The sequence below is a fragment of the Poeciliopsis prolifica genome, unplaced genomic scaffold (assembly GCF_027474105.1).
Source record: "Poeciliopsis prolifica strain line A6 unplaced genomic scaffold, Auburn_PproV2 SCAFFOLD046, whole genome shotgun sequence".
NCBI lineage: Eukaryota > Metazoa > Chordata > Actinopteri > Cyprinodontiformes > Poeciliidae > Poeciliopsis > Poeciliopsis prolifica.
Genome location: NW_026562421.1, coordinates 2,324,686 through 2,352,289, shown reverse-complemented (window position 1 = coordinate 2,352,289; position 27,604 = coordinate 2,324,686). Strand labels below are relative to the sequence as shown.

General features: G+C 38.7%; 1 protein-coding gene across 1 annotated transcript; it reads left to right on the top strand.

Moving 5' to 3' along the window:
- The first annotated feature begins 273 nt into the window (after positions 1 to 273).
- On the top strand, positions 274 to 26,772 carry pkig (protein kinase (cAMP-dependent, catalytic) inhibitor gamma). Its single transcript, XM_055056847.1, has 3 exons — positions 274 to 563; positions 23,298 to 23,479; positions 26,638 to 26,772. The coding sequence occupies exons 2-3, from the start codon at positions 23,326 to 23,328 to the stop codon at positions 26,718 to 26,720; spliced, it is 237 nt and encodes a 78-aa protein (XP_054912822.1). The 5' UTR covers positions 274 to 563; positions 23,298 to 23,325; the 3' UTR covers positions 26,721 to 26,772.
- Positions 26,773 to 27,604: the final 832 nt, after the last annotated feature.

The window sequence follows — 27,604 nt, the reverse complement described above, 5'->3', positions numbered from 1 at the left end:
GCATAAATATCGACTCGTGATATTTCTGGTTCCCACTTTTCCAGTGGGAACCAGAGCAGGGAACCTCACGGGGTTCCCTGCTCGGAGTTTCATGTTGTTTTGATGTCTGCCTGAAAAAAGCCTGAGACACATAGAAGATACAACAAAGGCTCCCCCTCCTGTCCTCTCCTCTCTTCTCCTCTCCACCAGAATAAACGAAGTGCGTCTCATCGTTGCGTGGCGTGGATTTGGCTCCAGCCCACAGGAGGAGCGGGAGCGCCCACAGCCTGGCTCTGATTGGCTCACACAAGACTAAACTCCATTTTGGAAAAACAGCTGTTTGAAGGCGCAAGCTTTTTCCAGTTTCTCACCGATGCTTTCCTGAGAGGAAAAGAAAACCCTCCGCAGACGCTTTCTTCGTCCTGCGCCGCCGGAGGTTCCGAACCGCCGCGCTCCCGGGTTTCGGCCCTTCTCTTCGGGGGAAGCTTTTGTGATTTTGTCCTACTGCCAGGAAACTTAACTGGAGATCCATGGTGTTAAATTTCCATTGTAACAAGTGGATAAAAGGAGGCGAGTCGACCAAGGTGAGTGCAGCGAGGAAAAATGAAATGTTTATGTGAGAAGTGGGCATCCATCCGCAGGGAGCTGCGGAGTCACGAATCAAGCGCGTCCACTTTGATTTTACTGAGGCATTTCCGAGAGAGCCATGCCGAGGCTCCAGTCAGCCAGAGACAATAACGTCTGAAACGCACGCTGCATACAAACGACCAGGCTCTCCTCCGGGTCAGCCTGGGCTCAGCTACCTCATCTTTCCTGATCATATTGACGCGTTTCTGTCAAAGGTGATCGAGTGGATCCATTAATGTGAGCGCTTGTGTTTCGTGTGGGTTCCGTTTCTAAAAGCCTGGCATGCCTGTTCCTCCTACACATGAGCGCTTTGAATTCCTCCTCTTCCTTTTCTCATCAACTAGCCTCATTCTTTTCCGTCAATGCACCACGCTGCCGTCCATTCTCCCCTCCCCCTACCCCGTAAACCCACATTAACTTCGGGTTCCTGACTCCAGATGACCCGTGACAGCGCGTCAGGTTCACGGCTCCTCTGCAGCGCGGAGCTCCGGAGAAGGTTTGGGCTGAGAGGCTTCGGTGGGGGAAGGCTGGTGTCATCAGAGCTCTGCGTCCAACCACGCATCCATCCATCTATCCATCCACACATCCATCCATCTATCCATCCAAGTAAATCCATCCATCTGTCCGTCCATCGAAATAAATCCATCTATCCATCCAACCACACATCCATCCGTCCATCCGTCCATCCATCCATCCATCCATCCATCCATCCATCCATCCATCCATCCATCCATCCATCCATCCATCCATCCATCCATCCAAACACATCCGTCTGTCCATCCATCCATCCATCCATCCATCATCCATCCATCCATCCATCATCCATCCATCCATCCAAAAACATCCATCCATCCATCCATCCATCCATCCATCCATCCATCCATCCATCCATCCATCCATCCATCCATCGTCTGTCCATCCATCCATCCATCCATCCATCCATCCATCCATCCATCCATCCATCCATCCAAACACATCCGTCTGTCCATCCATCCATCCATCCATCCATCCATCCATCCATCCATCCATCCATCCATCCATCCATCCAAACATCCGTCCGTCCATCCGTCCCATCCATCCATCCATCCATCCATCCATCCGTCCGTCCATCCATCCATCCATCCATCCATCCATCCATCCATCCATCCATCCATCCATCCATCCGAATGCATCATACCATCCACCCAAAACCCGTCCAACTGTGATTAGTCTAAGTCTATTCCTTCCATCCATCTTTGTATTTATTTTATTACACAATAATCAACCATTCCTGTTTTGTAAAAGAAACTTTGCCACGATAAAGCAGAGATCTGTTCTTCCACAACTTTTACTCCTTGGTGTTTGCCGTTATCAGAGGATAACAACAATAGTTCAAGATCTGGGTGGTGATTGTGATTAAGGCACAGCAGCAGCAGGACCCCCCACTTTGTGAGAGTGTGTGTGTTTGTGATGGTGGGCAAGTGCCAGTGTTACTGGGCATGTACTGGTGGAAATAAACACTGGCTCCTTGCCTGCCTGTGGTGGCTTGTTTCACTGTTGACTGAGACAAAGAAGAACTCCCAGAGCGTCAAGCGCACTGAGCTACCTAAATATGAGCGGTGTTTGTGACGAGGCAGAAATAACACGGCTTTGCTCTGTTGCCCTACACCAGAACAATCGTTTAACTGTCATACAGGTGCTGGGAAACGGAGATGCAGCTTGTCCTAACAGGCAAAGGCTTAACAAAATGTTTTAAAACCCTACGCATACGTACATATTTGGCATAGTTTTCTTTTTTTTTCTGTGTGTGAAAGACAAAAGGAACTACTGTTTCTAGGCCAACGATTAAAAATACAACATGTAGAAACCAAACTAGGTTAATAAGCAGGCCTGAAACTGATTTGATGTAGTTTTCCTCCTAATGAGGGGACTTCCCAAACAAAATACATGTTTTAATGAGTCAACAAACAGTTCACCACCAAATAAAAAAAAAAATCTGAAAATATAAACTCTCTGAGGGCATTTTTAAATCCTAATACAGTTGATCATTTTATTTATTGCCAATATTTGACACCGAATGCTGCTTTTAAAATACTAAAGGGTGCAAATTGGTGGAAATAGTTTGAAGTCTGTCTTAGGGTTAATATTAATGCCTACCAGCATTTTAGTAATTTTTGTCATTTTATCTTTATAGAGTACATGATGGGTGATATGGACTTAAAGTTTTATCACAATACCATGTGATACTACAACAATAAAAGTGAAAACAAAAGCTATTTAGGTAACAATGCAAAGCCCTACAAACACAAATATGAGAAGGTCATCTCATAATGACAACCTTCAGCGAAGTCACTGTATTTTGGTTTTAATAAATTAAGGTCATTAAACTGGATTGTTCAGGTTCCTAAATATAAATACATGCAAATCCAGTTATGTATATTTCTGAGTAAAAATACCAGTATATCACTGTTAACACAAAAGATTGAAAACAAAGTAAAACATGATTTTATTTTTCCTGTAATAGTAGCTTTTTATATGCAAAAATGATAAGACGCTTATTCCAGATGTAGTATCAATACCGTTTATTTATTGCACTTTTGGATTCCTAGAGTCTTTTGTACAAAACAACTAAATTTAGAATCAGTAATCTGGGTAATTTGTTGGGCTATTGTTGACAATTAGACAGCTTGCTGTCTGCTAATTAACAGTCATGGTATTCATAGAATGACCGCTGTACTTTATAGACATCATTATATTTTAATAAGAATGACAGTGATGTTTCAGGAACCCATAACTAATTGGGTTTATTGAACAGGGACCGTTTCCAAACGGCTGAGTTAATATTTGTTGTGTGTAGTAGTCCTCTGAATAGCAGTGCCCAGCAACTGGTGGAGGAGGGGCAGAACTATGATCCACGTAGCTGGAAAAAAACTTCAAAAATAGAATATTTTTAAGTGTTATAAAACTTTTAGTTTTAAAATCCCATTCTAAAGAGTGTTACTGTGCAATCCTTTTACTGTATTTTATGCACTATAGAGTGCACTGAATTATAAGGCGCACTGTTAAGGAATGCTCTATTTTCATTTTTTTTGTAAATATATCCACATTAAGCAAAACAAAACAGATAAGTCAGTCAGTCAAAGCACAGTATGTTTTACTCCGCGATGCTACTAATCAGTAGCCGTAATATAACTAAAACATTTTGACAGAGCGCTGTGATGAACCCTCACAAAATCGCTTTAAGGTCCGTAAGCACAACCAGAATTAATCCATATTAATTCACTAAAAGTGGCTATTTTACTCCAGAACAACATATGACAATATATCCGGATTATAAGGCATACTGACGTTTTTAATAAAATTAAAGTGCGTCTTATAGTCTTGAAAATACGGTAATTCCATATTAATCTGTTGCTTTTCCTTGTATAAAATGAATCAAAATGTTTTCAGTGCAAGAACATGAATCCAATCTAATTTTTAGAATTTGTTCAGAAATTAACTTTTAGAGCTTACATGTTTAATCTGTAACAGTTTGAACTAATATTTCAAACATTATTATTATTACTATTGCTAAAGTCACTTTGTGAAGAATTTTCAGTCTGAGAAGTCACTAGATTATGCTATTATTTATTAATTTATGGATTTATTACATAAATAAATTGAATAGCCGAAGTGAGAAGGCTTCTAAATAGTAAAAATAATCCAGTAAAAAATAAAATAAAATTCTACTTTCTTATCTGAATATAATTATTTTTAAACCCATCTTTATTTCACTCTATTTTTATATTCCTGGGTTAATTTATTTCCAGTTCAGGGCAGATATTACCTCTTTGCTTAGCAGAAAGATTACATGTCAGAGGGGATTAGGTCACCTGATGAATTTAAGATTAAATTTGGCACAGTTTGTTCTCTGAGGTCAGATGTGCTTTTCAGTGGAGCAGCTTCACCTCATCTCTAGACTATATTCGTTACCAAACATAGCCTGTTGTCTGTCAAAATGGCTAAGGGTGCTGGAGAGTGTCCAGAAACGGCCATGCCACCAAAGAGACGCTCATGCCCTGCTGACCTTGGATTGAGCCCTGCAGAGCCTCCTTCAGTCGATGCAAAACGCGGCAGGCATTCAGGCAGGGGGAACGGCTCAGCCTCTCCCAATGAGATTACACACGCTGATGATTTGACAGTCATGAAATCTTGTCCTCGGGTTCTTTGTGTCACGTATCCCCTTAAACTGTGATGCCATTTTGCTTTTTTTTTTCTCAGAAAGCGGTTAGATACTGAGTAATCGGGTCACAACGGTGCTGCTGCGATCATCTGCAGCACTGAAATGCATTTTACTCGATCTGTAAAACGGTAGAAACTGGAACCACAAACTGAGACAACAGTTAAATGAGTGTTTGTTGGTTCATTACTGGTCATCAGGTTGTTTTCCTGTCACTGTTCCCCACTGTGTCCTGTTGGTCTATTGCTGGTTATTCTGGCCTTAAATGGAAATCTTAGCAGCCACTTTTTTATTTTTTTTTTCCTGCGTTGGGGACAGAACATGACATTCTTTAGCTAAATATAGCCATCCATTCTCAAAAATTAGCTCAAATGCCTTGTAGATTTCCTTCACAACCCAAAGAGCGTATTTAAGAGTCAAACATTATGTGCACACACAACGATGAAGCAGAGTTTTAATGCTTTGTGCTTTTGCTCCTGTTGGTCTATTTCTGTCCGCTTCGCTCTGTATAATCATTGCTCTGATGTGTACATACTTTGCTCTTGGGGGATTTGTCAGTTCAACTCTCTCCAATGACATGTTTCTCCTTTACTTTTTTTTTTTTATTGGTGGGGCCTCTGAGGGTCTCAGATTTTAGCTTCCCAACTTCCCCATAAGGAGAAAATGAGCGCCATCGCCCCGGCCTGAACTGTCTCATGTGACAGATGGAAAGATCCAGTCAATCTGTTCTGCTGCAGACCAAGAATCTGCCTCATGTTCTACATTTTGGCTGCATAATTCAACCCTTTCATGAATGTTTTCCCTAGAAAATCCATCAGGTTGCAGATGAAGCTAAAACATATTGCTGGTTTAAAGGAGTATTCAGATGTTTTTGTGTCTTAATTGTAAAATTTATGTGTTTTATGTAAAGTTTTGGCTTAATTGTTGATTTTAGTGTGTTGTTTTTTCAACAAATGGCCTTTTTTTCTGAGTCTGTATCCTCCAGTTAATGATTAATCAATTTATAAATTGGTTCAACAGTCGATTAATTGCGATTAATCGTCTCAGCCCTACAGATTATAATGCACCTAAGTCATGAAATAAGTAAACAGAAGCTGAACTCATCGGAAATTTATCCTCTTGTAAGAGATTTTCATGTTGAGGTAAATAAACCTTCCTCGTTGCAGACAGCGTGTCTGCATAACATAGCAGGACGTCAAGTAATGCTAATACGGGATTATTTCTGAAACCTTTGAGTAGGATTTGGGTACATTTTGTTGCATTACCCAAATCACCTGGTTTGTTGCATGTGTAAAGTAACTTGCTTGTAGCCTGTCATAACACATTTTACTGGATGACAAATTGTCCCAGAATTTATTGCGATAATCGATAATATGGCTGATTTGAGACCATTTTCAAGTTTATAATGCAGCGACACATTCTCAAAGAGCAAGAAACTTGAAGTTCTACACTGCAAACATACAAATTCTTACCAAGTAATTTTCATTTAGTTTCTGGTGCAACTATCTTAGCACACTTGAAATAAGACAAAAATAATTTAAAGCAACTTTTCAGCTAGACATGGTCTTGTTTTAATTAAATAACTCCTTACTATTGATAAAATACATGTTTAATTGGGAAATAACTTAATTTTTTACAAGTGAAATTAAGTCTGGCAGAAAAAAAGTTACATGTAAGTTAGGCTTGTTTCATTTCAATTGGACTAAGATATTTGCAACATAAATTACACCAGAAATATTTGATAAGATGTGTTTTTGCAGTGTAATGAACATTTATCACTTATTATCAATGTGATTGGATCAAAGTGTGTCAGTATTGGAATGCATCCGATCAATCTGAATTGGATTTGGACTCTCTGCTCATACCTTGAGCTCTGAGTTATCAGGAAATCTCCCAAAGAGCAGAGCAATGACTGCTGTGACCTGCTTCAGTCCCACACATTGTGCGAGTTGGACTCCATCCCTTGCTGAGAAAATCACTCAAAAGGTAGATGAACACAATCAATGATTGGCATTACAGCAGCTCAGCCAGCAGGAGGGCATGTTGGGCCACCGGAGCCGATCTGAGCAGTCAACAGTTCAAAAAAGATATAGATGGACCTGGGTGGCCAGCAGCAGCTCATCTGGATTTAAAGTGACAGAAGCCCGAAAACAGCTAACTCTGAAAGGAGCTGAAAATAGGCAGAAAATCTTATATTCTGAGAATGACTTTCTAAAAGAATGTAATAAATATGTTTTGAATAGCCCATAAACCAATCTGAACCTGTTCAATGAAGCATAATAGGTCACCTTTATGAATTAAAGCATTAAATCTTTAAAATAAGCTATTTTAAAGTGGTGCTTTATCTGGATCTGACCAGGCGAAACCAATGTAAATGAGATGGTATGTAATAATGAGTCCCACACATAGTAACTTCTCAAATTCACAGCTTCCCTTAGCTTATTAAAGCTTCATGGCAAGCCTCAACACAGCTGTCCTCTTACATTAGAACTGCTATGACTCATTTTCACTGCTCCTCTAACATAGTTTCTGGCAGCTGCAGCTGTTTCCACCAGAAAACCTCAGAAAATCTCTCAGCTCTCTACCTGCTACTTGCCAAACGGCTGACAGAAGCAGTTAGAGGCTACCTGGTGAACACAGGGTGCATTTATCTGCCAGAGAACTGCACATTTCCCTTCAGTGGGAAAAAAAATCAAAAGGTCCGAGTCTCGTCGATGCAACATCATCCTAGATGATTTATTGTGATAATGGTCATCCAACCATTGATATTTCATTTATTTATTTTTTAAACTTGAGTAATGATTGCTAAGTCAGAGTGGTACAATGCGTCAATGAGGTGAAAGATGAGATGTAGAATGAAACCCCGTTACTCAAAGAGTTTAGAAACCACCGCTAATAGCTAAAGCCTGCAAACACACCACCTATTTTAATAGTTCAAATGCAGACAATCCATAACAGTGCAATAATAATTGTTCCACACAGTTTAACCTGACGTAGCACTTTGCTCAGATGCGATCAACCAATATAAATTGGATTGGCCACTTTGCAAACTCGAGCCAATAGCGTGTCGTGCAGCATTTTGCCAAAGTGTTTCAGCTTCCCAAGCCAGTATTTAGCTCATAAAATCAAAAATTTGGCTTTTTTTATTGTGAAAAATTTCCTTATTGTTAGGAGAATTTATGAGATTAAACTAATATCAGAAATGATATTAAAAAAAGTCAGTTTTTTGGCTGAAATTTAGTTTTTTTTTTTTTTTTAAATAATTTTTTTTATCTACAATGGGCATAGTAAGCCGTTGTTACAAACAGATGTAAACTCTTCTTTTCCAGCAGCCGTTGTTCAGCGCATAAAGCGGTAAAACCAGCTGACCAAAGGTGCTGGAGGTCCGGTTATGTTGTTCGGTAATGGGCTGGGTAAGACTAGGGTTGCTGGTAATGGAGGAGAAACATTAATATATTGCCAGAAAACAGCTTGGTAGGCTTTTTTTTAAATGCTTGGGTTGTATTTTAGAAGCAGTCCCCTTAAGAAACCATCCATCAGCTTTGACCATTTTGGGATCAGGAGGCTGTTTCTTTGGCAACCTCAATCCCAAACACAGCTCTCCTTGAATGTCCAGCAGGGTCACAGTGCCCCAAACCATACATGGAGCTAGGAATCTACTCTGCTGCAAATCTACATTGTTTTTACTCTGTCAAACTGTGTGATAATAAACTAAAATTAAACACACCACAATCCCTTTTCTTCCTGCTAAAGATGAAAACATATATTACGCCCAGAGGGATTGTGTGCGTCACAGCCTGAAGGGAATTTCAAGCTTTGGTTTCCCACTCCTGCCTAGACTTGGCATCGTAAACAGTATTTTAATCTGGGATAGGCTGCAGGATGGCTGGATCGTTTCACTAAATAGCAACAAATTTTCCCGTTTTTCTGCATTAGACTAGCAGACTTTATAGGTTGATTAAATGAATTCACACAGTGGCATTTTAAATCTGTTGTGCAAGGGAAATTTTAATCAAGACTTCTCTATTATGAATGGATTGTCATCAAAGTGAACCGGCTTGTCCCGTTTTAGCCCAACAGGTCATTGAAAAGATGATTTGATGGCCGTCTCTCCTCATGAAAAATGAAAATGAGCTTTAATTATTTTAGATGGATCGGCACATTTAAAGCTCCACGTGTCGCGATCAAAGAGGTGAAGTCGGTGAGCTGTGAACGCAGCGAGACGGAAACATCCAGGACAGCTAAAAAGAAAAAGGACAAAATGCTCCTCTGTCGTTTGGCAGCAGATCAGAGTTTCATTATGTCTGCTTCAATGCCAGTTTGATTTAAAATGCTTCTGTCAGTCAACCAGTGATTTCATCAGTTTTCTCTTTATCGGTTACGATCAGAGGCCCAGTTTGGATTTTGAAAAACATTTTTTTTGTCTGTAAATATGGAATTTTTGATTCACTTTGTTTTGAGTTCAGTGAAAATTCTATTATTAAAAGATGTGGTTTGATGCGTAAGTGGGGATATTCTTGTCATACATTCATTGTTTGAGTCAATGCTGTCCTCTTAAAAAAAAACCTGCAGCAAATTTGTTGTCAAATATATTTTTATACACTTTCAGTTGATTGTTGAATTAAAACGATGTTTACACAAATGAGTTTGGATATCATAGATCGTTAAGGATTAAATTTGCTTACTGCAAACACATCAAATTTGAACAGACGCATACCACAGAAGTCACATGATCAACAACCGGATCTTACTACTGGCAGAAACGCCAGGAAGTACTACAGAGGAAGTAGTGATAGGAAGATTTTTTTATGCAGTTAGAACTTAATGTTTGTGGAGAAAAACACACATTTACACAACACTAATTATGTGAAAGCCTCTTTAATCAACTGTTTTTTAATGGTTTTAGCACTTCATTCACTGATTTGATGCAATACTGCTAATTGGTCTCAATCAGCTTAAGTAGCACTCTTGTAAATGCATAAAACACTTAATATATCATGTTTAAATGTGTCCAGTTTGCACATTTAGATTTACAGGTGCTTTTAGCTTGAATTTATTGGATAATTTTAATGCTTTTCCACTTTAATCTCTCAGCTGGACTCTTCCTGCGCAGAACTTCCTGCTCCAATATGTCATGAATTCTGGTCTTCTAAGGTCCAGCAGGATGCATACTGGTTGCTTCTGCTCATTTTTTCTTTTTTGTTTTGATTAGCTTGTGAATGAGGGTCACATGTGCTTCTTGTCACATGATGCCTCCACCCTCTTCTGACTTGTGGGAGAAATATGCAACGGAGGATTTGCTCTGCAGAAACGCAGCAGAAGTTCTCTTTTCATTGGAGTTGTGGTTGGAGATCGAAAAACAAAGCGGCTACAGAAGCAGGTTGTAGCCGAGAGCGGTTGGCCTCAATCTAATTGCATGTTCTGCTCCAAGTTGCCTTAATAACTGAGTGCTGCTCCGATGCTGAAGGAGGGAATTTTGTTTATGGAGCGCTTAAAAAAGTAATGCAAACACTGGAGCCTGTGAAGGAATATGTCCATATTTAGCAAGCACAATAAACATGCATTCCTCCTCTGCCGCCCTCATCCTCAACTCTTCTTTTTCCCCCCATCACTTCCTTGTCCTCATGTGCTTTCTGACCTTTCCCCATCCTCTCTTCTCGTCTCCTTCCCTCCTCTTCTTCACCTCCAGCTTGTCCTTGCCTCATTGTGTCTTCGCTGGCCTCCAGCGTGTGCGAAGATAGCCTGGGAAAAGATGAGGGCATAAACAAGGCACGCAAACAGAGCACCTGCTTCCTGCCGAGGTCTCGTGTTGCTAAATGTGCGGACATAAATGGGAACGCTGCAGCAGAATGAGACGAGATGGATTGGACCGTGGGAGGAAAAACACAGACTGGCGCTGCAGCGATCCAGAAAGCCTCTGTGTTGCAGAGATAGAGAAAGCATGACAGGGGCTGCGATACCCTGAATAAACAGCTGATTGGGATAATTAAAGCAAATGTTTAGGATCGGGTTTTTATTTTTGTCTGTTTGCCTTCGTAACTGCAGCAGGGCGGCTGGACGATTTGGCTGAAAAATGTGTCATATTAAATTCAACATTTTGACAATGAAACTACTTTGTTGTAGTTACTTAATGCCCCTTTAAAAAATAATTTTTCTTCTACTTTAAACAAGGATCGCCTGTTCTCATACTGGCATAAATAGGTAAACATTGAATAAGCTGCTTCACTTTTGATATTGTACAGTGAAATTAGTTGTTACACTTTTGAAAAATGTTTTGAAATATTAACAAATTTTGCTGGATGATAAATTGTCCCAGAAGTTATTACATTAGATGATAGTATTGGTGTTTCAAGACCATTTTCAAGTGATGTAGTAGTGATGGTGGCATGATAATGCAAGAATTCATTCTCAAATATGGATAAACCTTAAATTCATAAGGTTTAACATTTAACACAGGAACTGGAAGACATTTTAGGTGTACAAAGTACATCAAAACAACAAACAAATACAATTAACTATAAAGTCTCTGTAAACAAAACTGTTCTTAAAAAATGACTGAAGACTTTTGCCAACCAGTTTTTGATAGAAAGAGAAAACTGAATCATTCAAATGGAAATTATTGAGCTTGTTTTAATTTTGTCATGTGATTAATCGATTTATTGCGACAGGCCCATACTTTGTGCAGCCCTAATATTTGTTATCCACATTTCACTGTGATTAATAATGTAAAGTAAAATTCAATCTATCAATATTATGAATTTTTTTTTCTTTTAAATCTCTGAAATTGTAACTGCTGGCGTGACCTTTCTTGTTTTATCCAGTTTTTACTCCTCTTTGTTTTATTTTATTTTTTAGCAGTTAAACTGCTCCTCAACAGGCCGTTGCTACGTAACCAAGGAGTGAGTGAGTTAGTTGATGCCATTCAGCTAGCTTAGCAGCTAAAGTCTATTAGAACTCTAAAGTCTTTTTTGAGGAAATATATATTTTCAAATAGTTTTTTTAGTTATTCTATCAAAACTGCTTCTATAACATGTAATACATTTTTATAATTTTATGCCATTAGAAGATTATTCCCGGTTATGTCATCACCAAGGGGTATCTAACGTGAGGCCTGAGGGCTATTTGTGGACCTTTTACTGAATTTCTGTGGCCGCCAACTGCAGTTCAAGAATAACAAAAATTTGGCCCAACCATCACTGCTGTTTGAAGTAAATGGTGATGTTTTCTTTTATTTAATTATTACCAACAATCTTTTCACAATGTACAATCCAAAGTGCAACACAAAGTATTTGCTTATTTATAACCAGAGTCCTTCACTGAAAGCCATCTTTACTCCCAAATCAGCTTTTGTCCAGTTTACTAAACTTGGCTAAGTAAATTTTAGATAGCATTCCTTTCCTTAAAAAAATATTTTTCTTGGTTGGTTAAACTTCTGCACATGTAGTTTGTTGCTGAGTTGGCAAAAAAGAAAAACAGCTTTCAAAATCAGAACAAAAAGTTGTGATTTTATATTTTTATTTCCTCGGCCCACTTGACAAAACATTTGGACACTGCTGCAGCAAAGGGAACAATCCTTCCTCCTCCCAGTCTAGCGCTCTCTTAACTCTGGACATAAAGCAGAGTCTGAATATTTTCCACTGGGATGTTTGCTTTCAGCCTCTCCACTTCCTTCTTCTGCCTCTTGTAAAGAGTGCGCTTACAACCGGCATAACTTACGTCAGATTCATAAGAAAACAAAAGATTATCTGTGACTCTGATCGTTTGTCTCTTTTATTGTTCAAACTTTCAAGTTGTTTGATTCTCTGTTTGATGCACTTCTTTGTTTCTGTAGAAACACCAGACACACACTAGTTGCTTAAGTTTGAAGTAAAAATGGGAGTTAAAATGTGTGTCTGAGTCCAGTTGAGGCACCTGTTTGTGACTCAGCCGTGAATCACGGGTTCTTAATGAGAATCAGTCAATCACACACACACACACACACACACACATGGAGTGAACGAGGATTTTCCTGTTTTCTGGTTCAGTCTCATATGTCTGCTCGTCTGCTGCCCGAATTGATCACAACTTATTTGGAGTTTGGCACACACACACACTCGCACACATTTCTCCTGTAATTTGACCTTTCCGTCTATCCGTGTGTGTTTCTGTATCATGTGAAGCTAACGTCAGCTGCCATTGATCGGCCCAGCTGTTGCCAGCTTTTTGCAGTAGGAGCATTGTCTTTCTGCCTCTTTGGTGTTTACTACGTGATCCGGCCATCTGTTGAACGGAAGAGGCGTTTTATCTGCTTTACAGAAACTAAGTGTGTTTGTTGGTTTTTGTGGCTGGGTTATTTTACGCTCCAGTGTCTGTTTTAAGATGAAAAGAGCGTATCAAACATGCAGATTTTAAAGAGGGACCTGTTATGCAATGTTTACATTTTTTATATTTTTTAACTTTTTAAACATTTCTACCAAACAGAGCACCAGCACATTTGGTCAGCTAGTTTTACTGCTGTACATTTGCTGCTGGAAAAGGCCGATGTTTTGTTGTTGACTTACCATCCATAAACGATTTGCTCCTTTCTTTGTTGTGAAGGGGGCACCAGTTCTGCTTTTCAAAGCTGGGCAGTTGTATAATTGCACATCTGTTTGGAGTCATTTTCATGTGCGAGTGTAAACTTTGAGTTGGCGGCGTGGTCAGCAGCAGCGTATTTGGATTTAAAGTGAAAAGATGCCCTAAAACAGCTCAAAACATGAAGAAGTGATCAGACTAAAATGTAATTAGGTGGACTTATCCTAATATGGTCAAGGAAGCATAATAGGTCCCATTTAAAAATGCAAAGCAGTACTGAGTCAGATGTGCGTTTTCTGGTGCAGCTGGTTGCTGTTTGTCGTTTCAAATAAACAGTCACTAATGCGATTGCGGTATTTACTCTTTTTTTTTTTTTTTACTGGCATCAGATGAGAATACAGCTTTCAGTGTGAGGCAACAATCAAGATTAGCTCCACTTCCTGGAACGTTTTGATCACTGGAAGGTCTCCTGGTAACCAGTGGAGCTGAGCTCAGGCCCGGTTACAGCCAAACGGCTCTCAGGCCGCCCAGTTAAAGAGGAAATCTACTGGCTGCATAGAATGTAACATGGATTTCAGGCTTTGTCCTTTAAACGGATACTGATTGTTTATATTACGACTCCTTTGATGAAACTGATGTTCGTAAGGACAGAATGACATGAGAAAAACCTCAGATAATGTTGGTAGTGCTATAACTTGCAGTCATGTAACTAATATTTGTCGATGGTAATGTGTTTCTGTTTTGGATTCATTGCAAACACAGATCGCAGAAAGTGAGGATTTGTTATTTTGATGATGACAAAAGTTTTACTCTGGCAATGTGTGACATTTAAACAATAGCACAGCTTAGTTGTTGTTACTCATCGCCTTTCTAAAACATTTTTCTGTATTAGCAGTGATTTTGCTGGCATAATGAGCCTGAATATGTTGTAAATGCTAAATTAACTTCTGTCTATTGGAGTTTCTTACACTATTGACATTGAAAATAGCAATATTGTGTAACTTCAAATTTTTGATGCATTGTGCTGCCATAATATTTACGATGTAAGCTTTATAGTGACAATATAGCTTTATTGGGCTGGACAATATAGCTGGGAAAATATAAGCCTTTCATGTTAGTTGATATCGATCATTTTAGTTTTTTGTTTTAAATATATGAAAGACTAGCAAACGTGGCATCACTTTTCCAGTTTTATCCAAAGTTTTTTTTGTAATGTTTTTTTATTTTCAAGCAGTTATTAAACACTGTGGAAAAATCTGAAACTGTTGCTGCACCAGTTACTCAACAGGTTGTTGCTAGGTAACCAAAGAATAAATGATAACTGGCTGTTAGCGGTTGATTGGCTAAAATCAGCTAAATCTGGTGCTTCTGTAAGCGAACTGGTATCCAGCCAGGAAGTTGCTATGGACTTGCTATGACAATAATAAAGAAGCGACATGCTTACAACTAGCTCTCACCTCATTCCTTTCTAACTTATAAACATTATAGGTACATCACAACTTAAATACGTCACAATTTTTGGCCGGTATCACACAGTATTATTCACCCCTGTCTAATACTAAGATACTCTGTGGAAACTCTGTGTTGTTTTACTCGCAACCAAATCTACACAGCAGAAACTCCAGCTCACTGCCCGTTATTCGGATTTTAAACGAGCAAATGGCGACTTGGCAGAGATGGGAAATAAAGTTTCGCCTTCCACTTGATCTTCTTTTCCCTCCCAGAGGTTCGGATATTATTACTGCTCTCCATGTTTCTCCAGTTGCGTATGCGCTCAGTCCGGCTATATAAAGTCGTTAAAACCGGACATTTTGGATCTTGCGGCGTTCCTTAATGTTCATAACATTGTTGACCATTAAAGCTGGTAGATTATTAGTGCTGTGTAGAGAATGTGGCTTATGAAGCAGCAAAGTGTTTTGCTGCTTCATAATGCCTCGGTGTGTGAGAGCCAAGTGCGTTTGCTTAGGATGGCAATTATGTGAAAGTACTTTCAGAATTTCTGCAGAGTGGGATGAGGAGGAAAAATTACAAATCACCTCAGTTGGTATCGCCTGTAATCCTGGACGTCTGACAGAGGAGAGAAATTTTATGCTCAAAGGTTTCACAGTGGTGATTAGAGGAGAAAAATCCTTTTTATTATCATTTTACTTTTAGAAGTTTTCACTATTTCTGCCTAAAAAGGAAAGGAAAAGACAGCTGTGTGCAAAGATGCAATTCATCAGGGGAAATTAGGTCTTTACACCCAGACTGGATCCCAGAAGGAGAGGAAGGATGTGGGGCAAATATACAAGGCGCAGCTGAGCAGTCCAGGCTCTTATTTATTCATGAAGGCCGGAGAGAGACAACAATGCTAATCCCGATGAGGAAATACAGCTAGTTGTTGACCAAACCGCCGCTGCGTCTTCTGATGGAGGTTTGAGAGGCAGCGAACATGAGTGTCAGTAACACTTGGCCCTGCAGGAGGAATGGATTTGCATAAATTTGTCTGAAGTAGTTTGGGTCTGCCTGGGAGCTGAAGAGGTGACTATACATTCTCTTTGGTAAGAAAGTGGTTCTGCATACTTTATTGCACCGTTTCAAAGAGTTGTTGACATTTTTGCAATGTAAATTGTGCTACAGTTGACAGTAAATGCTGTATGAAAACACACGAGGAGAAATGTGTGATGTTCATTAGAGATGCACTGATCCAGTATTAATATCTGTATCAATCAATACTGATATTGGAAATATTCTAGATCTAGTGACAATGTACGCAGCCCATAAGGGTTGATCTAGTCAGTCTAATTCTATGTTTTGAACTCTGAGCGATCATGTTTTATTTATTTTACATTATATTTAATATTCCTAATTGTACTTTACAAAACTTTTGAAAGAATTTTACTTTTTCCTTTTACATGTTTGACATATTGTTTTAGTTAGTTTCAGTTCTTTATGCACTTTAAATTTATTGTTATACCCCTAATTACACTGGCAGAAAAAAATTAAATTTATGTTGAAGTTATTTTGTATTCAAAGTCATTAAATAAGTTGGAAATTCATTATATTTACGTCTGTGTTTTTAGTCAATTCGGTTCTGTTTTTCTGTATCGGATTGGTATCAGCCAATACTAAATGTCAGATATCGGTGCTGGAAGTGAAAAAAGTGGATCAGTGCTATTTCTATCGCATTAAATCAATTAATCACTTAATCACATAAAAAATTAAAACAGTTCAAGAATTTCCATTTGCATGACTTATTGTTTTTCTCCTCTTTTTATGTACCAAAAACTGGATGATAAAATTCTTCAGTCTAATCAGTGCATCTCCAATGTTCATTTAAATACTTAAAACATCAAACTAAAAGTTAATCGTTTAATGTCAGTGATTGACAAATATTTATGCTTTTTGCCTTTAATAAAGCAAATGCCTCGTCAGCTACATGTTATAAGTCAAATGAAGGACGAGTGGAAAATTTCAGCTGCAGGTGACTCTCATCCACGTGGATAATTCCTGCCTCATCAATAATCGCTGCAAAAATAGTCGACACACAGAAAGTCGGTCGGGCGGTCGGCTATGATGGACAACCGAATCGGCAAAGAAGCCGACTGCAGAGTGGCTTATTGCAGATAATACAAGTTTATTACGCATAAATCAGGCTTAAAAGGTTCCAGTGGGACAGAAGTGAGCCTGAGTCTCTAATGGGGGAAGGTGCTCTGACTCATGTTCCCCCGTTGAACCCAAAGGCTTTTTGTTCCTGGTTATCTCCACGCCTCAAGCTCCGCTGTTTATTGTCATCTTGCAAGTGTTGGTCGATATCTCGGTTCAAACGTATCGCGTCAGAAAGTTTTCTGAATGGTGTCGCTGCTCCACTTCAGTGTTTAACAGGGACAGGACAGTATGAAGTTCCCACCAAGGAAAATACCAGTTTCATTTTTCAGGAGCACACAAAAAAATGACAATAAAAACTGTAACATGAACCAAGTGCTCAAATTTAAAGCCAGAAAACAATGATTTGTCCTGCTTATGTTGTTTATATGTGCAGAGGTTTTTCTTGCAACTCCCACATTATGTCTATTTGGACAGAGTGAAATTTGTTCTTTCTTCCTGATCATATCCCCCAAATATTGTCATTTTCTTCTGTTGAAGGGCCTCAGACATCCTTCTTCCCTTCTCTGTCTGTTTTAGTTTTGTGATCAATTTCTGACATATGTGAAGTTTTAATCTGGTGGAACTGAATGTGGTCGATTTTGAAAAGCACAAAATGATGTCAACACAAAGTGCTTTGTAAGAGATTTCATAATAAGACAAGATTTTACTATGCTTTGAGGTCTTTAGCGTGCTACATTAGTGGTTAGCCTGGCCAGCACAGTTAAAAATAGCATCTCTACAGGTACTCAAAAGGATTAGGAGAGAAAAACTCTTCTTATGTGCTTAAAGTATTGCTCTCTCTCACTCTCTTGCAGCCAAAAATGATCAGGATGATCATTTTAATTCCAAATTACAAGGATTAACAGATTTTTAATGATTTTTGAGGTCAGGAAGGAGAGATGTGTAAAAGAGGGAGGCTGAGTGGAGATCAGCCAATAAGCTGAGCTGCGCTGAGTTTACCTTTGAGGATTGGGTTATTATTGTCTGTGAAAACTACACCAGTGACATTTGTCTGGTGGTGGGTTTCCAGTTGCAGCTGTCGTGTTTCTCCTTGTAAACTCCCGGGGGCTTTTCACATAATTGGACATGGTAAATTAAATGTAGGCAGACATAAATGTGAATGGCTCAGCTTATTAAACATTTAAAGAGAGGATATTGTTTTCCTACATTTATGATGCTTGAATGTAAGAAAGCAATGGTGTGGATTTGATTGGATAAAATCTGGTTGTTTTGTTTATAATTCCTTTAATCTTTAAAATAAATGTTCTTAAAGTGCTGGTTGTACCAGAATGTATTGATGAGATCCATAAACGAACTGTCAACATATGAATAAATTCTTAAAATTAAATAATTTTGAACATCGTTTCATTTTATTCCCTCCAGGATTTTGTGACTGTTTTGGGGATTTAAGTCAAATAAACCTGATGAGTGAGTGTTAGAAGTAAGAAATACTGCCACCTGCAGGTTTGGAGTATAAAGTCACTTGGATCCAATATTTTCACCATTTTGCCAAAAATCTTCAATAAACTGACAATAAAACATTATGTGAAAAAGTGCAGGGATTTGTTGATTTTTTAAAATTATTTTTTAAAATGAATTTCCACAATAAACAGATAAAAATTGCTTTGATTTGATCAATAAAGCAATATCTGTTATATTGACGATTGTATTTATATGTTGCTTTAGAGCGCATGTGTCAAACCTAAGGCACGGGGGACAAATCTGGCCCAACACAGCTATTTATGTGGCCCTCTAGACTCTAAATTAGTCCCTCCAATTTCTTGAGAATTATTGTGGAAATTTATGCGAAAATTAACAAATCATACTACTACATGATTTGTAGTATTTTTTCATACTACTACATAATTTAGCTTATTGAAGATTCTCGGCAAACATAATGAAAAATATTAGATCCAAGTAACTGCTTACTCCCACCTGCAGGTGGCAGTATTTCATACTTGTATCTATGCCTGTTGCGATAAACAATAAATCAATTAATCACATGATAAATTAAAACTATAGACCTCATTTCAATTATCGGCTTTATTGTATATATCTGTCCTTTTCTCTTTCTGTTGATGACACTGAATGAAAAAAGGTTCAACGCCGATGCTCTCCACTGGCCCTCCCGTCCTCATTTCCTTAATGCCCAGCGCACACTACATGATCTTAGAGCTGTCGGCCGATTGTCGGCCCATTTTCAAAACCTGAGAGACCACACACTCGCCGACAGAAATCCTAGATCTAACGGTTTGATTGAACCGTGTGGTGTCCGACAGTGGGCACAAAATAATAAGTCCAGTTGACTAATTTTAAAACCATGTGGCTAGTGTCAGTCCTGTCTGAATGAAAATCATTATGACCTATTTATGTCACTTTAACAAAGAACACCTGAAAAGTTACCGGGTTAATCAACTGCGGAAGCAATTGATAAACGATAAATGACTTAATTTTAAGAATTTATTTATATTTTAACAGTTCGTTGATGAGTTTAGCAATACATTCTGGCCAAAACTCATTAACCGGCCCTTTAAGAACATGAGCTTCATTTGGCCCAGAATGAAATTGAGTTCGACACCTTTACAGTCCATAGGGCCACATAAAGAGCTACAGCGGGCCAGATTTGGTCCTTGCGCCTGCAGCTTGACGTGTCATGAGCATTTAATGTTTTTTTCTATGACATTATTTAAACAGCAGCAGGTGGACCAAAACGACAGTATAACAACCAGGTGAGAATCGAGACACAATAACATCTTAATCATCACAGTTCCCTTCATGATTACTGGGAATAAAATCTGTGTTTTCCTCTGCAACACACCATTAACGTCCTGCCACTGCAGCTGAGACCAGAAGAAACTGGAAGCTGAAGAAACATCATCGTCTCCACCATCATCATGGAAACCATGTTAATGACCTTGGAGTTGGAATCGATCCACATGTGCAGGCGACTAATTAGACAAACAAATGGCAATTAGACGGGAGTCCCATAATCCACTTAACAACCAGGCGAGTGGAGACGAACCAGTGCATCGAGGCGTTGTCATAAATCTCTCTGCGAAACATTACGGTTGATGGAGAAATTACTCTTCAACTGTTCTAGTGGGATTTTAAACAGCCAATTTTTTGTAGGAGGAAATGGAATCAAAATGTCAAACACTGTTGATGTTATTTGCGTTTCTCTGAGTCCTGGAGGCTTTCATTGACCAAGAAGAAGACCAATTATACTCGGCATTTAAACTCTTAATTCCAACTTGGATTTTGTAGGCTGGTTTGTGCAAAGAAATTGATTGAATGCAAGCCAGAAACAACTTTCAGGCCTTTTAGTCTGTAGTGACAGTTTCCTGAGCCATGAATTAAACCTTTACTTCCTTTTTTTCCCAAAAGCTTTCCCAGTGCCTGACAACAGCTGCTGCTAGAGAAAGTCATTTGCTCCTTGGAGAGACATTTCTTTGCAAAACAAAGATGTCTTTTCCATTAAATTTTTCCGTCAGTTAGCTCTGTTCAGTCCAGTTAAATCAAACTCCATTTTGTTTGCCTAGAAAGAGCAGCTCGCTTGGGGAGGTGTGAATGTGTAATCAAACTCTGAGGTGGACCAAAAAAGCAAACTCTGCTCTGCCTAAAACTTTGTGTTCCACTGGTTTGATGAGATGCAAACCGTCTGAAAGACAATCAGTTTTTTCCCCAATGTTCACGGTTTTATTTGCCCAGCAGTCATGTTACATTTGGTGAGTAGAAAAAGCCTTTTTTCCTGGCATTCTTCCCAAACAATCTTCTGGCATCAGTTATAACACATCTCACAATGAGCTCTTTAGATTTCTCTCTTTTTTACCTCTTTCCACTCCGTTCGCTACGGTTGGTGCCAAAATTAAGTTGGAGTTTTGTTCGTCGGTGTTTGTCACAGCTGAAGTTGCTGTAAATTTTTAATTGTGGCTCCAACTGTAGACAATAGGCATGTTTAGGTGATCAGCTACTTTCTTGAAGTAATCTTCTGGCTTATGGCATGTTCTCAGTATGGCAAAGTGATCAAAACGGCATCTGGGAAATGTTATTTGTATCATAAAAGGTACAAAGTCGTCAATTTTATATTAAATCTTCTTACTCAGAAAAGGAACACATTTTGGTTAATATACAATTCTGATATTATTTTAGTTTTGTTCTGGCTTATTTTGATGTCTTTTGGAGTTTCATCTGTATATTCTGACTTTGACTGGTTGACTTAAATGGAGAATTAAGGATTTTAAAATTTCACCTCTGTTGGTCTCTTTTTTCCGGAGGATAACGTTGGTGGTTTTATCTTCGTCTGTTTCACCCCTCAGTTCGGGGAAGGGCCTTTCAGTGAGAGCCTCCTGCTGTGCTTTGCTCAGTGAAGATGGCACCGCCTGCTTTTTAAGATCACAATGTTATCCGTGGATCATACTTCCATCTGCGGCTGGGAACAGACGGTGGATTGTAGGAGGAGTCGGGGAGAAAAAACACCATCAGTTCAGAATACGGACACATTTCCAGAGGTTTCACTCTGAATACAGGACCTCAGTTCCTCACTTGGCATCAGTTGCCTTCAGCAACAAGGCAGTTCAAAGTGCTTTATGTCATAAAAACATAATACAAAGTCATAAAAGATCATTGTTAGACATCAAAATTTTGGTCATTGTTTTATTTATTATGGTTGGAAAGCAACACAGGTGGCTTTTTAGTCTAGATATAAAGGATCTCAGAGTCTTTTTGTAAGTTTTTTCCAGTTTTATTGTGAATAGAAGCTGAAACATGCGATCAGCGGAGGAGAAAATGCTCAAACGCTGTTCTTCAAAAATAAAATCTGAATGTGCAAAATTTAGATTTTGCACATTTTTGTACTTCTTTTTGGGTTTCCACTGCTTCTAAAAAGAGCACTAGATGTTTTCTGACTATCAGTGAATGTTTTTTTTGGCTTCTGGAAAATGTTCAATTAAAAAAAAAAACATGTGAAACTACAAATCAGCAGGCACTGCCCGTTACCTAGCAACACAAGTCCCAGTACTTTTGGTCAGCTGGTTTTAAAGCTGTATGTGCTGTACAATGGCTGTTGGACAAAAGAAGAGTTTTGTTGTTGATTTACCATCAAGTAACTTTGTGCTACATTCTTGTTGGTTGTGCAGGAGGCTCTACTTCTTCTTTTCAAAGATGTATGGTCACTGTTTGCAGCAATTTTCACATGTGAGTGTAAGCATTGACTTGTTTTCTGTCGTCTTCTTCTTTGTGGTTTGTGCCAATGGCAACACCTGGTTGTTGAAATGTCAAATTGCTCACTTCTAATATCCACGGAAAAGCATAAAATGTGAGTTTCAGTGAAGGAGTTGAAGTGTGCGATCCCAGGTCAGCGTGATGTCATCGTCTCTTGCGGCTCCTTTTCTTCTTCATGTGATTTGGCTCTCGTCGCTCAGCTGTTGCTGTAATTATGCCTCACATACGTAGATCTCTCCAGGGAAACCTTTAGGAGTCGTGACGACGTCTCCAGTCTGAGAGCTTCTGCCCCCTTTTTCTAACCTTTTCTTTTTGTTGCTGCTTTTCTCGGTTTATTTAACTCCTTGCAGCAGGTTCTTCCTCATCCTTTTTCTTCGAGGAAACAGTTTCCTGGCCGGCTCTAAGACCCATTTGAGAATGGAGTGAAAACAGGAAACGGACGAGGAGTGAATTGCTAATGGGGTTTCTTTTATTTATATTTCCCTCTGGCCCCACATCAGCTGGCTGTCAGAGCACTCCTACTCCGGATTTCCATATTGACAGGAGCTTTATCCACTCCTCCTTTTTAAACGCTGTGTAAGTACCTTCAGGAGAAACAAATGGACTCTGAGAGGGGTTGGACTGAACAAGTGAAGGCCCTTGATCCTGATGTAATTAGGTCAAGCATTTAGGAAAGATGTCATCCATTAGTCTCGGTTCAGAAAGAGGAAGAACAATGATTAAGATCTTCTCTCCTTTTTTCTTATTGATTCTTTCCTCTCTGCTTTTTTTCTTTTTTCACCCTAAAGATTCAGAGTTGCTTCCTAAATATTGTACTTTCTCTCCAGTAACTCTTTTTCTCCTCTGTCCAAATATTTTGTCAAAATCAAAACGTTGAATCTACCTATGAGGCCGCAAAGTATTTCAAGGCAAACTAAAGTAAAAATGAAAATCATTGGCGATGCTAACCGGCTCACAGTTTCAGACTGTTTTAGGTTCTCGTGTTTAAGTGCACGTACTTTGGACACCCCTGGTTTAAGAAGCAGTAGCAGACGAGTAGAAAAGTGCATCTTTTGAGCGCTCTGCCGCAGCCTGACTCTCCCTCCCTCCTCAGGTGTAATGAGAGCGCTGGTCATGGACAGATGATGGACGTGGAGACGTCGTACTCGGATTTCATCAACTGTGACCGCACAGGCCGCCGGAACGCCGTGCCCGACATCTCAGGGGAGGGGACGGCCACGGCGAGCACGAGTGAGCTCACCAAAGACATGGCAGAGATGGATCTGAAGGCTGCAGGTGGGTGGAACCGGAGATGTGCATCCAGTGCCAGGAAGTACGGTTTCACTTACAGCTGAGGAGATGAAGCTGGAAATGGAAAGTAAACCGGTTTTTCACAGGGTCTGAGTTTGTTTAAATCAAAGTAGAAATGGGAAAATCTGGAAGACACTAGAACTTAATGCAATCACCTTTGAACACGTAGCATCATGTATAGTACATTTCATTAGGCCTGTCGCTATGTTATATTTTACTGGATGACAGATTATCCCAGAAGTTACTGCGACAAACAATAATGTTGTTGGTTTTGACACCAGTTTCAATTAATATCATGGTAATGGCGTAATAACTTATGTTGTAAAATAATCAACATCTCCAAACCTGATTCCTGCAAAACCAAAAATGTCTGCAAGACATTTTCTTTTTTTTTAAGTAATGTTTTGCACATTGCTCTCATTTTTTGCTCATTTTTCTTACGGTTAAATTTAATTGTGCATCTTAGTGCCTAAGTTGTTTTTTATCGTACCTGTAGCAATAATTTATCTTTTTATTTTACATCCGAAAAGGCTTCCTTCCATTTTAACTGCAGTGTGTACAGTTTTTAAATCCCCTGCAGCAGTAGTTCTGGAAATCACAACATTTATTTTAAAAAATAAAGATCAGAGTTCTAATTATGGGCTTTTCCACGTTAATCACAAGGCACACACTCTTTCATAAAATTAAATTATGGGTAGAACTCAGAAATGTTGAGCTTTGGCACCATAATAATGTGCCTGCAGTGTTTTGCAACAGGGTAAAGATGGAGTATTTGTGTCTGCTTGACCAGCAGTATCCAGAATGTTGGTAGGTTTTATGTCTAAATTCCTTTTTTTCTGCAGACAGTGGAAGATTATTTGAGCTCTGTGTTTTCAGTGAGGAGATCAGGCAGATTGTTCTGTATCTACATCACAACAATAAAGGACAAAATCAAGAATTGAAGACGTTTTCACGTATACTGCAGTATCAATTAATAATTCATTTGTTTTCTTTTCCAAGGTGGAATGATGATGCTACATGCACTCGCTATGGATTTTTAAAGAATAATTGGTTGCACCAGTGTGAATCACTAAACAACAAATGTGTTCATTTATACAACACCCCTTTTAATATTTGTGTAAATATTCCTTAGAATGTCAAAGAGAAATTACACAGTTTTGTACCAATTTAGATGTGGATATTAGTTCGCTATTTTCACAGAATTGGTAAAATTAATTAAATTACTTGCTCAGCCTTTAATGTTTATAATATTGTTGTGGTCAGAATCATACAAAAATCTTGATTATCAATCATTTTAAAACCAACATGGATGTGTGGATAGTAAAGTTATTCACCTGACTCAAAACATTCATACTTAAATGACTTCAAATCTCTTCAGTTCAGGAATAATCAGTGGTGAAAAGCAAGTCCTGCTAATCATAACCACTAGTTTAGCTAAAACCAACATGGTGTTTAGCACAAGCTAATGCTAAAGTGCTAAATTGAGCCATGTTGATACCCACCATGTGTCAACGACTCAACATGTTTTTAACGTATAGTATTACGCCCCCAACAGGGTGAAATTTGTCATTGCACACCTACCTACATGCTGTTTGTGCTTCAGAAACTTATGGTTTCAGTTTTATAGTTGCTGATTATTGCTAGCTTTGTTGCTGATTTTGCTTAATTGAACATGGCTGATCAGTGGATTTCAAACTAATGCATTCTGGGAATAAAATAAACATAATTTTCTGGTTTTAGAATGGAGGACGTGAGGCTAGAAAGAGGTCTATACCCACTTCAAAATAAGAGCCTGAATATAAATATTTAGTTGATTGAAGAATCCTTTACAGCTAGAACTAATACTTTAACACAAATGATTAACTTTATTAAAGTGAAAGTTTACAAAACAGCCATGTAAATTATGAGTAAATTAATTTAGAGGAAGCTAAGTGTGCTAAACATTTTAAAAGTTAATAAAAAAAATTAAAAAAATATCTGCACTTATTACCCCCAAATGAGTGTGTTTTAATCTTCTGGCTATGGAAATGTAGCCTTTTTTTTCTGATACTTTTCTTCTTAGTGGTTCCTCATAACCCTGCAATAATGTAAACCTGAATTTGAATTAATTTGACTCTTAGAGTCCTACTTAAATCCAAAAAATACCACTTCCTGCTGTGGCTAGCTTTGCCTAAACTTTAATTGTCCACCATTAGATGTAGGCGTTTAGCTTGTGCCAGTGCCAGATGTATAACCTCCATTTTCTTCATGATCATTACAGTTCTTCTGTGTCCTAATAATAGAAAGTGTGCAGGTGAGCGGCTGAACTTGGAGTGGTTGGCACCAACAACCCGTAGCTCATGCAGGTGTTTGGTTTCTCAGCTGTGGGATTTCTGTGTTAAATGAGCCGGAACAGCAGCAGCAGACACAGCCCTCAATTATTCTTCATAATGGCGTCTGGTTCCCTTTCATATTACTCAAATCTTTCCGCTCTGATGCATTTTTCATTGTATTACCGGGAAATGACTTCCTTTTTAGTTGTAAAACAGTGACCCCTGACCTGCAGAGATAAGACCTACTCTGGTGAGAGAAGGACCTCTTGGGAACAAACTCATGTCAAGGCTTTATCAATACCTAAGTAATATATTATTCTGACATTTAATAGATTTTTCTGATGATTAATTGATTAAATCAATTAAAAAATGGCCACATTCTGCATGATATATTTGTTTAATTATATATTTTGTACAGGTTTAGATTGTCTGCTTTGAGTATGTTGTTGTTTGAGTAAGTGACCTTTTTTAGCCTGTATGCTCCAATAACAAATAATTGATTATTAGTTGGTAATTATTTCAGTAATTGATTAGTTATGATTAGTCATGATTAATCTGATATTTTATACAGTTTTGGCTTAATTACTGCTTTAGGAATGTTGTTGTTTGAATAAGTGACCTTTTCTTCAATCTGTATGCTCCGGCCAACAATCGATTACAAAATTAGTTGCCGATTATTACAATAATCGATTAGTCATGATTAATTCAATCAATCATGATTGATTTGATTAATCAGCCCTAGTTGCTGTAGGAAGTTTTTCTTTTCTTTTTTTAACAGAATTGTCATTTTTTCCCCCCTGAATGAGTCCTATAAACATTTTCTCTCCGCAGAAGGAGACCCGGGGGCCTCCCCGGCTCCGGAGGCCGAGGGCTCCACAAGCCAAGACGCCCAGGGCGGCGGGGGCCCGTCCTAAAGGCAGCAGGAGACAGAAGTGGCGTGGAGAAACGCAGAGAGGGAAATGAAGAGGTGGAACGCTAGCCGTCCTTTCTGGAGCTGAGGACACTTTCATTCACTGCCGGCCTGTTTGGAGCTTCCCTCGTCCCAAATGTCGCCCACTTCTTTCTTCTTTCTTCTTTTTTACCGGACCAGATAGCAACATGGCTAAGAGAACTGAGTGGAAGTGGAAAATGGGATCCTTTGCTTTATACTCTGTAAGTCATTTGTATTTCCTGACAGGATGAGGAAGCACAGAAACTTTGGATTAATGCCTGAGGAGAAGAACTGAGCTAAACAAAATTATTTATAACTAAAGTCAACGCTCCGGCCTAGAATGGAACTGTGTCATGGATTCATTATCATCCGTTTGTCGTTCTCTTTTCACGTCTGTGTGCGTTTGTGACTCTCTTGTTCAAATTTTTTTTCTAGTATCATCTCCATTTTACTGTCAAGTAAAGACTTCATATTTATTGCTAAATGTTAAGTGATAACTTTGTGATAGAACTATTCTTTGTGTAATAAAATACTGATGAATTACTGTAACATTTGTATGTTTCTAAGAGACAGTAACGTTCTTAGACTAGGAATCCATCCGGGTTGTGGGTTACAGAAGGCTGCAGATCTGGGAGCAGTGAAAGGCCGTGTTAATTAGATACATAAATATTCCTGAACGCAGCTTGTTGTGTACATGAAGATGGTGTTGACATTTCCATCCGGCATGGCTGCCGTGTTTGTCGCTATGCACAATGTCGAAACAGACGTTTGTACAACGGTGTGTTAAGGACATTGTAGGTCAACAAAATAAGTAAAAAAAACAGAAACTTTGATTTTTCTAAAGTTGAAAATGTTTTAAAGTTCAGA

What these genes read in the sequence shown, in the direction of transcription:
- pkig (XM_055056847.1), top strand. Translation starts at nt 23,326, where the DNA reads ATGATGGACGTGGAGACGTCGTACTCGGATTTCATCAACTGTGACCGC. An exon ending in GATGGATCTGAAGGCTGCAG is followed by an intron (nt 23,480 to 26,637) that starts GTGGGTGGAACC and finishes TTCTCTCCGCAG; the next exon opens with AAGGAGACCCGGGGGCCTCC.